At 42.2% G+C, this 15,775-nt stretch overlaps 1 protein-coding gene across 4 annotated transcripts in view; it reads right to left on the bottom strand.

Moving 5' to 3' along the window:
• Window positions 1–14,573, bottom strand: part of LOC126299565 (apolipophorins) — a 108,544-nt gene extending 93,971 nt beyond the window's left edge. For 3 of the 4 annotated variants that reach the window (XM_049991562.1, XM_049991564.1, XM_049991565.1), the window contains exons 1-2: window positions 14,375–14,462; window positions 502–531 (exon numbers count right to left, since the gene is read on the bottom strand). In XM_049991562.1, coding sequence (XP_049847519.1) covers window positions 502–531; window positions 14,375–14,441 — 97 coding nt within the window. In that variant the 5' untranslated portion in view covers window positions 14,442–14,462. Of the gene's footprint in view, window positions 1–501; window positions 532–14,374 lie in introns of all 4 variants that reach the window. The other variant, XM_049991563.1, reaches the window with a different exon arrangement.
• Between the last annotated feature and the right edge of the window lie 1,202 nt (window positions 14,574–15,775).

The following is a 15,775-nucleotide window of genomic DNA, read 5'->3' as shown; positions in this document are numbered from 1 at the left end:
CTACAATTCACGTTGCCTTCGTGCGTCATGGACAACCTACAAGTCCAAGACTGCGTTTCAAAGCAGTGCTGATGGAACTTGCTATGTAAAATTTCAGTGTGAGCAAATGGTACGTCAAAGGCAGCAGCTTGAAATACTCTGTTAACGAACTGGGCGGAAGTGTTGAAAATTGCTGATGACAGTCGGCGACAGGCACTGTATGAATACTGATGCCGGTAGGGTCGCGCGATCCATGGACCAAATTTGCTCAGTTTTTAGTACATGAAGATCTAAGATTACAAACTAAACGTAATTATATAAGTAAAACGACTGCAAATAAAATGATGCTGTAGCACATATACAACACTCAAAAATTGATAATTGTTTCAAAGCTGAATAAATTTTATTAGAAGTTACGTAGGATAATTCAAATTCCTAGTTCTAGGCAGATATTATTTACTTTTTTAGTAAATTGATAGTGTTTATGTTTAGCATCACCAGAGTAATACAGAAAATACTTACGTGTGCATTGATGGTTGCAGTCCCCCGCAACTGAAATAGAAAAGAATTTTTTTTCAGTTTGTAGCAAGCATTATATTTCTTATCGCTAACTTAATACACTCTACTATTTATTTCATTTGCAGCTGTTAACGAAAGTATAAATCCTTCGATTCTTGTATAAAGTGATATAAAGATCTACGCTGATGTAATTGTGGTATTAAGCAACTATAATACGTCATTTTCATTTAACACATTCGATTTTTTTATCAAAATATGTCGATTTCTACGACTTGCTCACGACCAATAGCGTTACTCAGAATGAGATAATATATGGGGAGGGGGGGATTACACCTAGATTGGTTTGAGTGCCAAACTCTTCTTTGTACCTATTTCCTCTTCGAATCTACGGAATTCCGCCTTAGGTTTCCGAGTATTCGCCCGTTTGTTACTTTCCCCTTTCAGCCGTCAGACTGATCTACGACACATATTAAGAGTTACTCAATCTAAACGGTAAAAAAAAAGCTTGCGTACCATCCATCTGGTGGTCATCAGATTCCTGTTTCGCTCGTGCAGCGCGAATGCGAGGCACTAATGAAGTATGAGTCCAACATTCACTTAAAACAGATGAAAGAGGAAAACACGTTAAACATTTTAGGCTATTGTCGATGTGATAAGTGTTACGTTACTACTGACGATAACGCAAAGCAGCTCCGCTGCGTCTCTTCGTTCTATCAGGAAAGTACTTATCCATAGTACCTGAGGAAGAGGAAGCTGGTTTGAATGCTGTAGGTAGGAAGTGTTTCAACAACAGAAATTTGCAGGAAAGATCGAGAATAAGTGTCTGATTACCATAAACAGCGCCAACGCAATAGACTGAATTTCGAACCTCTCCGAAACCGCACGTATAATGACGTCACAAACCACTCTTACTGACGATTAATGTTTCGGATAGGGATTTTTTGCGAGAAAATTTCACTGGTTCATTTTTGAAATGAGTGTTTGGTGGCACGGGATCAGCCTTCATCTTAAGTAGTGCAGACGTGGTGATATAATTTACACATAATAATCACGATCATTTACTCCGAACGATTACACTAGGGAAAGAATCTCACTCATTACTCTACTGGCAAGAACAGGAAAACTCAAGGTGTATCCGGGATTTAGTCTGTCTCCTAAAGTTACATCGCCCTTAATCATTGCTAATCTAAATGAAATTGAGGGTTTAGGATTGAAGGTGAGGAATGCAGTATTATATGCTGCTGAGATGATGACACTAGGAAGAAATGGGGCAGAACAACTAGAGAAAGAAGATAGAAAAATACTAGGTCCCAAAAGAGGTGGATGCGAAGACCTAGGGAAGAATTATACCGGAACACGAGAACAATATCCGGGGAAATCAGACTCAAAAGGGCAAGGCTTGCTGGGCATGTAGTTAGGATGAGTATGGACAGAATATCAAAGAGAGTGTGGGAAACAACAGGGAGACAAGGGGAAAGACAGGAACCAAGTGGGTTGTTGAACTTCGGAAGGACTGGTAGGAATTGGGGATCAAGGTCGAAGGAAAGGAAAATTGGAGGAACAAATATACACCGACCAATATGCCGGAGATCAATGACAGAGAAGAATACAGGAAAAGATTAGAATGTCACCAGTCTAGCCGCCAGAAGAAACGGAAACTGAAGATCTCATAAGAAGAGCGGGAGAGGAGAAGAGAAAGAATGAAGAGGTTCTGGGGGAAGAAGAGGAAAATGCAGTCCACGAAGGGGCTACCCGTGGTCCTACAGAGGCCGTAACGCAAGAAGAAGAAGACATTACGGTAACGCCTCAAAGTTTCATAAAGAACCGGACGACAGTTGCGTAAATGCTATCAAGAATTCTGTACTAAAATACCAAATTAAGTTAAGTAAATCGCTGTTATGTGCACTGGCTGGCCTCGGGCTGTCCGATGCTTTTACCCATGTCATATTTTCAAGGAATCAAACTTTACTTGGTGGTAAACTACATTAATGATTTAATTCCTATAGCGGGTCAATCTATACATGTCATCCATCACGGTTGCAATTTGTGGGCCACTTGTTGTGCAACAAAGATGAAATATAGGCCGTTGTGTATCCGACTTCAACAGAGTTGTCGGGGCTAGCCTGTGTGTTACTGACGCAATGGTAAGCAGAGTTCCCTCGCTTGGACCCCTCTTGAGGAACGCCTGTCGGAATAACAGCATATATCGTCCAGTGATCACTTCTGGGAAATCTTGGATCTTTGCGAGTCGAAACGCACTAGCTTTATTATTGGTTATCTCTGCCGTACAAACACCTGCCGTTGGGCTGTCGCCGAGCGGGGTAGCCGCACGGTCTTAAGCGCCTTGAAACGGTTCGTGCGCTCACCCCCCCCCCCCCCCCCCCCTTCCCCAACCCCGTCGGAGGTTCGAGCCCTCCCACGCGCAACTGTATGTGTGTGTGTGTGTGTGTGTGTGTGTGTGTGTGTGTGTTGTTCATAGCGCAAGTTACTTTAAGTTAGATTAAGTAGTGTTGATTAAAATTATATGATTGCCGTGTATTAATAAACTAATTCATGGAGATGTACCCAGTGTGACAGAGAGTGATCGAATTAATACTGACAATGCTCCAGCTTGTAAAATTATGCTCTGTAACAGGGCTGGAATTTATGTGGGTGTCGGACAATACGTGTTTTCATATGATCTCTAATTTTTGCTTCCATGAAAACCTTAGCATCATTACGCACGCAAGTAGTCAAGATTAAATGACACTCCCATCTGATGAATCCACAGTTATCGTCCACTTCCTCTTAACTGCCTCATTTTATTGATTGAAACTTTTCAGTAACACTACGTTAAATATAATAAACTCTCGTGAACCCGTACCCAGAATGGCTCAACTGATCTGAGGCACTCGGGCATTTATAGGAGCTAGTGAATACAATTCGAAATTTCGCACGGCATTTATATTTATATATTTTTTAATACGTTGCCGCTTACGTTGGGCTTTATCTCTCTATTGAGCTATGACACATCCGTTTTCTGTTGCCAGTAATACCACTATACTACAAAAAAAATCTCTCTTGTTTATGGTTTTTCATACGTAAATACGAGTACATCACGCGCTAGTCCTGTCCTAGTCGTTTTCGAATGGTTGACAGCAGTCGCGTCGTGATACCGTGAATTAGCTGATAAAGATCTCTGTTCCCTCGATACACTTTAGTCAGTACTCGCCCAATCGGTATGAATGGACCTAATTGTTTGCGTTAATAGTATATTTATTCCTGGCATATTTTAAAATACAAATCAAATGTTTTTTCGAATGAAAATCAGTTAAATAGAGTTGGTAGGTTCTAATGTCTAGCAGTATACCCTCCAGCTGCTTCCGATTCTCAGCTCACATGAAGCTCTTCTCTTGCTTAACGAAACTTAAGTTCAATAAATATGGAAACCATTCTTAGTACAATTTTTCAGGTATGGTAAATGAAAGGCTACTTCTGTAATTACTGACAGAAATGTCACGTAACTCTCATTAAAACATCTTGAGGGAGGCTTCTGGCTCTGCCTTGAAAACGAATCCCATCTACGCTCTGTAAGGTAGCTCTGTAAGGCTGCGTGGCAAATTTCTACAATTCGAGCTGGTAGATTACGTCAGTAGCAACCTGGGGTTGTCTGTGGAGGTCACAGTTTTATACAGGACTTCGCGTCACTAGGCAACTTTTACGAAAGGAAGAGAGACCTGAGGATAATCAACTCTTGATACTAGAAGGTAATCCACAACGAAAAAAAGTGATAGTTACAATGAGAGCCACAGCCTCAATTACCAACGGAGGAGGTACTTGACGAAGCAGTAATTGTTCCAGGTCACGAAAACTAACTGTGGTGTGCTGACCTCACACCCCGAACTCCCGCTCGACCTATTCTCAAATGGTTCAAATGGCTCTGAGCACTGTGGGACTTAACTTCTGAGGTCATCAGTCCCCTAGAACTTAGAACTACTTAAGCCTAACTAACCTAAGGGCATCACACACATCCACGCCCGAGGCAGGATTCGAACCTGCGCGGTTCTAGACTGTAGCGCCTAGAACCGCTCGGCCCTCCGGCCGGCGACCTATTCTCGAGTCCTATTCGCCAAACTGAGATTTGCTACTAGTTACATTAATAGATGATGTAGAGAGTGAGCTGTGCGATTGCTCACGAGTTTGATCACTCAGAACGAGAGCTTCACACAAATGTTCAGCTCTAGTGGAAGACTCTACAATAAATAGTCGATTATCAGAAAACTCAGAAAGCGTATATTCCAAGGAAGGAACGAAGATTAAGAATCCAACGGCTCGTCGACGACGAAGGGTTCAAATGGTTCAAATGGCTCTGAGCACTATGGGACTTAACATCTGAGGTCATTAGTCCCCTAGAACTTAGAACCTAACTAACCTAAGGACATCTCACACATACACGCCCGATCGTAGCGGTCGCGCGGTTCCAGACTGAAGCGCTTAGAACCGCTCGGCCACACTGGCCGGCGAAACGACGAGTTCGATAGAGATCGGACACAAGCTCAGAGTGGACATGGATTCGGAAAGAAATGGGCGGTGCTCTTCTGAAACAAAACATCAAAACATCCCGGCATTAATCGATTTAAGTAAACCACAAGAAAGCTAAATCTGCATGCGCGGACGAGGACATGAACAGCACGCCTCCCGTATGCAGGTCCAATGTCTTACCTACTGCCCCGGCCGAAGTAGCCGAGCGGTTCTAGGCTCTACAGTCTGGAACCGCACGACCGCTACGGTCGCAGGTTCGAATCCTGCCTCGGGCATGGATGTGTGTGATGTCCTTAGGTTAGTTAGGTTTAAGTAGTTCTAAGTTCTAGGGGATTCGTGACCTCAGAAGTTAAGTCCCATAGTGGTCAGAGCTATTTGAACCATATTACCTACTGCGCCACCTCACTCACTGGATGTTTCAAGACGAGTCCACAAGCATATCACATTCTACCGCGTACATCTGCTGCAAAAACCGAGAAGATAAAATTAGAGAAATCCGGTCTCATGCGGTGGTGTACCGTTAATCGTTGTTCTTGCGCACCGTTCGTGAATGGTATAAGAAGGGGTAAATGGTACAGGTGCATTATCTATCAACTCCCACATACCTCACGGTTGCAGTAGGGTACAACTCTGGATTTTGATTTAGTAATTAAAAAGTTACTGAAGGCAACCTTCCCTCTACGTGGCAAATTTCTACAATAAGTGCCAGGTTTTAGGAGTACGAGATAAGACACAAACTAGCGAGAAAGAATCGTATGTGATTCCCGCTGTTATCGGGTGTTGGTTAGTCAGCCGAAGATAAACAAGAACCCTGAACTTGGCGAGGCAGAGGTTGAGTCCGGGTCGTAGGCTATCGGCGCTTGCGCCCTGGCCTTCACGCCCGCAACTACGTTTCGCGATAAACTTGTCTGCCCTTCTGCAGAAGGTGTCGACACGTGTCATCTAGCCCCAGCGACACACGTCCACGCCAGCTGGAGCCACTCACATTCAGAGGACTGTGAAGCAGAGCGAAAACTGGGCAATGTCCTTTCGAAGGCGTCTCGTTGTTGCCTTCCTCGAAACTCTACATGATTTCAATATTGACGACTGCATTCAGTAAAAAATGTGTTCCGACTGTAATGGGCGACTATGAAAACAAATAGGAAGGTAATAGAGAAATCAAAGGGCTGGCACCTTTCGTTCAAAAACTGCATCATGGGGCCGTCTGACAAACGGATTAATATTAACTACGTCTTATACTACCATTCCATTTCTCACAGTGGAGAAATTGGGAAGTCAATCCAGGACCCGGCAAACCATTTTTGTCTTGCAGTCCAAATTCTATCAATGGATTTTTTCACGATCTTCTTCATCAGTTAAAAAGATCTATTTTCAAGGTGATAGCTAATGAGTAGCATTTGCTTTGGAAGTAGAAGTACCGCACCTGTACCATTTACCCCTTCTTATACCATTCACGAACGGTGCGCAAGAACAACGATTAACGGTACACCACCGCATGATATCGGATTTCTCTAACTTTATCTTCGCGGTTTTTGCAGCAGATGTACGCGGTAGAATGTGATATGCTTGTGGACTCAGAGCACCGCCCATTTCACTGGTTTTAATTTATATTTCACTTTAAGCGACTAGTTTCGCGGTCGTTGCGCCATTTCCAAGTGCTCTTTCTTGTAATCAGCTGAAACCTGACATCGTCATTGGTCACAGACTCAAGTGTAAACGTGATCAATGATGATGAAAGGTACAGAATGGTTCAAATGGCTCTGAGCACTATGGGACTTAACATCTGAGGTCGTCAGTCCCCTAGAACTTAGAACTACTTAAACCTAACTAACCTAAGGACAACACACACACCCATGCCCGAGGCAGGATTCGAGCCTGCGACCGCAGCAGTCGCGCGGTTCCAGACTGAAGCGCCTAGAACCGCTCGGCCACCGAGGCCGGCATGAAAGGTTCTAGCTCGACAACTAAGGTGGTTATGCGAATAAACGGTATAAAATGGGCCTACTGTCCCGAAGATAGTCACAAGGAAGTGAAATATGAATAAATAAAATAGAAATAGTGCAGTGGAGCTTCTATTTCCAAAACAGCTCTGTCTATTAAATTTCCATAGCCATCCATTTCGAATCGAGTATTCGTGATCGAGCGCCACCATGTCGGAGCGCTAAAGTGATCCCAACAAAAAGTGATGTCTTCAGAAAGATAATACCGAATGACCAGTTAAGTGTTGAGACTGCGGTTGTGAATCCTGAATGACATACTTGGGTTTCATCGTCTTACGGAAGGCGTCTGGGAAGAAGTTTAGGAGAATGCAGGAAGGTATTGTAGAATGCTACATCGCTCCTAAAGCAATTGATACATTAACCATGCAACGTTAGTATTTCTCTCAAGAAGTACATACAATACGCAGGACTAAACAATTTATCTGAGATGAACCAAAAACATTTTTTGACATTCTATCGCTGACTACTCGTATGATTCCACTTTTGCTGTGAATTTGCAGCTGTTTGAGGCTGACGGAAGCAACATCGTTGAGGGGAAGATGGAGGTAGACAACTGAAAACGGTAATCGACGATGATTTCCATCTATCCATACTGCTCTTTGAAGCAGCTAAATTCACTCAAGGTGCTCAAGGTGGCATCAGTGTAAAATGAAAATGACGTGGAGAGACACTTGCGTTTGTTGAGGTGCAATGAAAACATCGATTATTCCGTAAAATTACGATGCGTTGTTATGGACACCGAATCGTCCCGCAAGTGACTTTAATAGGTACCTCCTATAAGATAAGCTTCCTCAGCAAGCTATTCCTTTGGCTACAATAGGAGACAGTCTGAAGTTACATCTCAAATGAAATTTAATTCTCTGAACATTAGTCCACTCCTGTTGGTGTCATTCATTGGTCATTAGTCACGGGAAGTTTGTGTGGATTATATTGGAAGCTTGAAGTTACCAGAATACCAGTACACCTACATCTACATGCATACTCTACAAATCACACTTAAGTGCCTGGCAGACGGTTCATCGAACAATCTTCAAAATAATTATGTATTATCCCACTCTCGAACAGCGAGCGGGAAAATACAACCACCTGTATGTTTCCGTGCCAGCTCAGATTTCCTTTATTTTATTATGCTGATCGTGTCTCCCTATGTACGTCGGCGTCAACAAAATATTTTCGCATTCCGAGGAGAAAGTTGGTGATTGAAATTTCGTGACGAGATCGCGCCGCAACGAGAAACGCCTTTGTAAAGTGATGTCCACCCATAATCCTGTATCATGTCCGTGACACTCTCTCCCCTGCTTCTCGATAATACAAAACGTTCTGCCCTATTTTGAAACTTCTCGATATACACCGTTAACCCCATCTAATAAGGATCTCCCAACATAGCGCAGCGCTACTCCAGAAGAGAACGGGCAAGTGTAATGTAGGCAATCTTTCGTTCGCCTTCCCCACAACATTTCCTAAGTATTCTTTCCAGTTTAAGTTGTTCGTAAATTACGGCCTTTAGTTTCGATTGATTTATCGTGTAACGGATGTTTAACCGATACCATTTATCACTTATGTGGATGACATACTTTTCATTATTTACGGTCAGCTGAAAATTTTCGCGCCATACAGATATCTTTTCTGAGTCGTTTTGCAATTTGGTTTAATCTTCTGATGACTTTACAAGACGGTAATGACAACATCATCTACAAACAATCTAAGGTGGCTGCTCAGATTGTCTCCTGGATCGTTTATATAAATAAGGAACAGCAGAGGGCCTGTTTTACTCTATGACTTTCCATCAATTACTACGAACCACTATTTAGGCCACTTCAGTGACTGTCACACGGATGACCCGAGTTCGATCTACGGCATCGCCAAGGATTTACCTTCAACGGGAAGACTGGAGAACCCTCACTGGGAGTGGGTGTGCTGACCGTGTGCCACTCTGATACGGCTGTCCACTCGAAAAGCTGAGGCAGTGACCAAGTTCTAGATGGATTGTAGTGCCAAGAACTTCACTTCACCTGGCAGGGAGCAAGTCCAAGACAACAGAAAAAGCCGGTGCTGAGCACTTCGTAAATTTTCTTCTTATTCGTGATCCACCTTTGAGTACAACTGCAATCAAGGATGGAAGAAAGGAAGGAAGAGTTTAACGTCCCGCCGACGATGAGGTCATTAGAGACGGAGAACAATCGCCGGCCGTTGTGACCGAGCGGTTCTAGACGCTTAAGTCCGGAACCACACTGCTGCTACGGTCGCAGATTCGAATCCTGTCTCGGGTATGGGTGTGTGTGATGTCCTTAGGTTAGTTAGGTTTCAGTAGTTCTAAGTCTAGGGGACTGATGACCTCAGATGTTAAGTCCCATAGTGCTTCGAGTCATTTGAACCATTTTTGGAGAACAATCTCGGATTTGGAAAGGATAGGGAAGGGAATCGGCAGTGTCCTTTTCATACGAATATCGTGTAATTTGCCTCAGGTGTTTTAGGAAAACCTTAGGAAACCTATATATGGATGGCTGAATGGTGATCTGAACCACCATACCCCGAATGAGAAAAAAATGGTTCAAATGGCTCTGAGCACTATGGGACTTAACTACTGAGGTCATCAGTCCCCTACAACTCAGAACTACTGAAACCTAACTAACCTGAGGACAGCACACACACCCATGCCCGAGGCAGGATTCGAACCTGCGACCGTAGCGGTGGCGCGGTTCCGGACTGTAGCGCCTAGAACCGCTCGGTCACCCCGGCCGGGCCCAAATGAGAGTCCACAGTCTTACCATAGGGCCACCTTGCTCGGTAGATGCAATGAAAACCAACATGTTTGATACATATACTTCAGCGTTTGTAGAAATCATTTCACAGAGAAGCGGTGCTGGCGTTGTTGGGAGGTACTCTGTGTCTACAACAAGTGAGAGTTGGTTGGTTGGTTGATTTGGGGGAGGGGACCAAACAGCGAGGTCATCCCACATGGCATCAGGATGGCCGGACGCGGGTTTGAACAGTCGTCCCCCCTAATGCGAGTCCAGTATGCAAACCACTGCGCCATTTCGCTCGGTACGTGAGAGTACTGGATCAGTACGGACGATAAAATCCACATCGCATGAAAATTTTGCGCTGTTAAAGAACTCTGTAATGTTTACTCCTTGCGTATTTGATGTCCACCTTGCATAATTAAAGTCCATTAGAAGTTCTAAATAATGATTGCAGAGAAAAAGAAAAGCCCTAAACTGGGTATCGAGAACTATGAGACCAGTATCAAGACAATAAGTAGTTACGTCATATGCGAAAGAAACTGGAAATTTTCAATATAAATGACAGAATAAAGGACAGTAAACTGAAACTGAAGTATATGTTGAACGAATAAGATATATCTTGCTGCAGTGTAACCGAAAAAATGTGACAACATAGAGGCCTCTTACCATTTAGGAGGCCGCTTCCCTTGTACAAGGTATCGGCTCAATGATGAGCAAAATACTAAGGAATTCCGAAAAAGCCTATCAGTGACAATTGTTACTCATTCTGGGCTCGGTTATCCGATTGCCTATTTCCTGTGAGTGTCCCGTCCGTTGTCATTCTGTATCGTTTCACATCCATCAGACGGTCGTTCCCGCATTTCAGTTTTACGTTGAAATAAAAAAAAAGCAGAGTAGGAGATAGGCAGCTACGAAACAAATGCTCAGGTTGTGGGAAATCACGGGAAACTTAAATCAGGATAGCCGGACGCGGGTTTGAGCGGTCGTACTCCCCAATGCGAGCTCAGTGGGTTAACTACTGCGCCACCTCGCTCGGTACGTGAAAGTAAAAGGACTGTTAAAGGACTCTGTCACCCTAAAAATATCAGGGTAGCCAACTAGGCAAACTGTTACATAATTTTTGAAATATCATACCAGGGGTCGTCGACAACAAACTTACACCAACCAATGGCGCAGGAATTGAGCTCATTGGTTACCGGTGTGGACTCCATTTCGGATCAGTTTTGCTTCAGTTCTCAGTCCATTGATCACGATTTAAGTTCTTCGTGAGACATGTCAAAATGTATGATACGTGGCTTTCGGTGACAAGCAGTGCTGGCATTACCATCGCGTTAAGATGGAATTCTTTACTAATTACGGGTGCATCCTCGTTGAGGTTTTTAGCTGACAAGCTGCCTTCACAAAACGGCTTCACTGCCCCGAATCTCGACAAGCCATATGACACTACGAGCTCAACTGTATTCACTACTGTTAGCAAGCGTTGAATTTCTACAACGTAAAGTACTGCAAAATAACAAGTCCCAAGCAACAACGAAAACTTTATTGTTTTACACAACGGTTCTGAGACGTGATCACGTTCCTCTTCACTTTCTATTGGTACGACATTTGCTTTAAACGAAATGCATTTCATTTACTCTTTCAGCAAAGGACACTAATGGATTCCTAATGAATTCTGCGTCAAATTACAAATGATAATGGGATTTTCCGATGAAGCTTTTGAGAACGCCCAGAACATCATAAAAATAAAGATGTCCGATTCTATCTTACGATGTAGTTGCTGCTTGAAGATTATTGAGATACAAAGCCACTTCCACACTGTTATCTGTGGATTTTTGTTTTCATAGGATCATAGTGCTCCCACAAACCATGTATTTTCTTTCCGACCTATTACTCAGTACACGAAAAGCAAGCGTCCTTCAATGTGAACACCAAATACGGTAGGAGAACACAGACATATTACTGGAAGTCGCTTTAAAACATATATGGGTGCATGACATTTTATTTGTATCATGCGGCAGCACTTAAATATGAGACATACACGTTAAAATCTAAGTATTATGGGAAGAGAGAAGAAGAAATGTAATTGTAATATGATGTCTCATATTCACAAAAATATTCATCAGCGTACCAAGATAGATTTGTAGATGTGTACAAACATACTTTGTCTTATAAAATAGTGCCAGAGCGTAGTAAATTTGAGTACTGATGTATATATCTTTCATCTTCATATTTTGTGAAAGACTTAGGAAGATTATTATACAAGCAAATGGCGAATGAAGACATCATCTAAAAATTCTTCAGACTGAGGCAGAACATTGTAATCAGAAGAAATGCTTTACCTCGATAATTTCTTCTTTATCTAGTAGAAGGAATGACAACTACAAATTTAACTAGGAAAGGGATATTTAGATTGTTTGAACGTCCATGCCTGTTGTCCAAGCAAGTAACATAATTGCATTTATGTCGACAATAATATCAGATCAGTATGTGACAACAGGCGATTAAAACAAAAGGGGATTGCAAATAACTTAGATTTTTTGAATTTCTTAGAATAAATGCGTTCGGAGTGTTTTCGAGTCAAATGGGTCCACAATCGCCACGGAAGAGAATGTCTGGAAGAATCCTTCAGCATTACAACAAACAGACCAGCGAACAGAAGTTCAACAGCGATGAAGTCCATTTAGTTATTTCGTAACCATTGTTTGATATACAGATGCTGCTTTGCAGATAACATCCGTGAGCCCAAGGATGGTGGCTACAACTTTAGAACAAACGCTTGTGATTATTTGATGCGAACGCCGGGCCGGCAGCTTGGTCGCGCAGTACGGCCGTACCTACTGCTACAACGACGTCAATTGGATAATTGCAGACGTCCCATGCATGGCGCTCGTTACGCTCACACCGTCACAGGATATTTGCAGTGGATTTTAGACCGTTTTAAACAGCAATATTGGCTGGACTACCGTTTGTGAAGGTTTTTCAAAACATACGAGATTTCTCTCTAAGAGAAGGAAGTATTTTGACACTCGTCCTTCGTCAAACTGATCCGTAACACATTGCTTCTTTGTGTCAAAAGCAAAGTATCTGCCTCAAGATATGAATTATAAGATGAAGTTTTTCCTAGATTTTAAAGCGAGACTGATCAACAGATTAAATTTCCACTTTCTGTGAAGGACATTGGCAGAGCACTATATTTCATAGTGCAATGAAACTATGCGAAGCACCATTTGTGAAGGTTTTTCAAAACATACGAGATTTCTTTCTAAGAGAAGGAAGTATTTTGACACTCGTTCTTCGTCAAACTGATCCGTAACATATTGCTTCTTTGTGTCAAAAGCAAAGTAGCTGCCTCAAGATATGAATTATAAGATGAAGTTTTTCCTAGATTTTGAAGCGAGACTGATCAACAGATTAAATTTCCACTTTCTGTGAAGGACATTGGCAGAGCACTATATTTCATAGTGCAATGAAACTATGCGAAGCAGGAACATGGCTCACAACAAACTATAGTCACATCGAGCAATATACTTTACTATTATTAATGGTACGGTGCTAGAGGAAATTTTCGTTCAAAAGGCATATCGCTTCAGGAAATAAATTTCAATATATGAAGAGGATAAGGCAACCATTCATTGAGCAGAGTTCTGTTTCATGTGCTTCACGCCATAATGACATGTACAAGCCCTAACAAGTTTGAGTTTAGATTTTGCGACGATGAAAAGAGAAGCCTGCTGAAGATCAATCTGTGATTCAAATTCCTTGTCATCAGTGAATGTTTTACTATTCTTCTCTACTAGCGACCGACGGCCATTAAGTCTTAAAAGAGTAAATCAGAGTGCACTCTGTGCAACAACGTAACCTTAATTAGTATTAAACAGTTCAACCTTTCACATCGTAGCGAAGTAAGTCGAATACAGCACGCCGAGTACGAACATTGGCAAGGAACGTGAAAAATGTGAAGATCCAATGTTGGAAATTCTCAGTGACGATGTTTCCCTCTGGAGCATTTACGGCTACTTTAATTATAACCACACCATTTTCTGTATTGCACCCCTTGATTCTTTACTACACAGAATTATGCTGATTTCTCACGTAGATTACATACAAAGTACCCTCTCTAACCATTCTGTCATATAACGAAAGTAGTACCCTATCTAACCATTCTGTCATATAACAATAGTTTAACATTTGAAAATTAATTTTGTGAAGCGAGCTTGTTACAGAAATTTACTCAAGTACTCGAATCGTTTCTTGGTCTAAAAAAAAAAAAAAAAAAAAAAATTCACCTCATCGAAATTTTCTCATGTTGCACAGTTAAATTCTGAAAGTCGATATAAAGAGTTCTCCAATACAAGTGACTAGATCTTAAACACAGACGTCTAATGAAGCAAGACAGCTGTGTACTGTAGAAGGGCTCACAGGATGTATCAGCTCCACAGTACAAACTGTCTCGGAAACATCAAAGCTACTAAATTACTTGCAATGTAGTTAACAGTCTCTCCTGCTAGTGAAACTTTAACAGCAGCTTAAAAGCATCTTTACTGTAGCACTCAAACAAAAATTCGAAGTACTAAGGGACACAGAAAAGCTGTAAAACAGTTGCTGACTGACCTGCGGAGAAGCCACCAGATGAAATCGCTAGTGTAAGTAGGAACCAAATGTGTGGAGGCGTCCCCATGGTGACGAACTCACTACAGGACCACCGGCAGCGGAGCGCCCGCAATTTATACAGGCGCGCTCCCCACCCAGCGGGCGGTCACGTGGCGCGTTGCTGCCAACTCCCATCCGCTCCGCGCATTGTTACCACCTGCTGCAACAATGATGTCTCACCTTCACTTCTGCACCGCTACGCACTTGGTACCGGACGCATATTCGCTGTTTTATTTCTCAGTTCCTTATTTTCTCTCATTGACGCTAACTGATGTCTGAAGGTCCTCTACAGTGACTGTGGGAAAGAAAGCTCCTTTCCGATGTTGAGTAGTTTTACATATGTGGCGCTGGATTAAATTCAGACCAGATCGGAATAATCGATGCAAATTCGATACCCGACGAATAACCTGTTTTCTGGACAAATACTCAGGAAAACTCCATTTATTTCGCTAAGAGTAGATATTTCGTTTTACAGTTCTGGCCAAGAGTAGTGTCCTGACTTGGGAAAATCCTAATACTTTTGTCATCACTCTGTAATGTCTCTTGCAACGGTCTCTCCGCGATATTTTCAGATTTTTTTTATAAATTATATAACTCAGTACACATCACGAAATATCTCTTCTTATCTTACCGATTCCTAAACTTTAATATACGATGATTATCCATGCAAAGTAGTTTCAAGCCCTATTATTCCTTGGAGCGTGCATTTGCTCCATGGAATAGCTTCTCTGCTATCTATGTTTTCTCTTATGAAAAGAATGATTCAGATCTTGCCGATTAGCCGTGAAAGAACGAAGCTGTATATGTATGTATAGTTGAGCTACTCGCCATCTTGAGGAGATTCTGTATGAGAAGGAATTTAATACATGAACTAAACTAAAGTAAGTGTGTTCGCGTATTATTTAACTAATGATTATTGACAGTGTCTGCTTACTACGCTGTGTTGCACGGGATCAGTGGGGGAACGTCTGATTTACACTGGACGAACCTGCCGTTTTGTAGGCTCAAGATATCCAGTATGTTACTTTCAACAAATGGGCTAACACGGTCCTACCAGCAGATCTCCGGTCTTCTCCATGTGATCACCGAAAGTTAATAATTATTACAAATGTTTTCAGGAGATCAACTGACAATTTTCGTCGCACCGAGACTTCGAAATTGCTTCACTGCCTTATGGAATTTAAGTTAAGCTCAATTTAATCAGGATAGAACAGTACTGAACAGTGTGAAGGTGATAAGCCTGCCTTGTGAATGATAATTCCCTTAATATACGGATGTTTTTTACTATCCTGATCAGTGAAGCTAAATCAGGCCGGTGTGAGAGAGGTTTTTAAATTTTAGATCCCACAAAAGTATTAAAAC

Source organism: Schistocerca gregaria, chromosome X (genome assembly GCF_023897955.1).
Source record: "Schistocerca gregaria isolate iqSchGreg1 chromosome X, iqSchGreg1.2, whole genome shotgun sequence".
Taxonomy (NCBI): Eukaryota; Metazoa; Arthropoda; class Insecta; order Orthoptera; family Acrididae; genus Schistocerca; species Schistocerca gregaria.
Note: the sequence above shows the minus strand (reverse complement) of the source record. Positions and strands in the feature narration are given on the sequence as shown.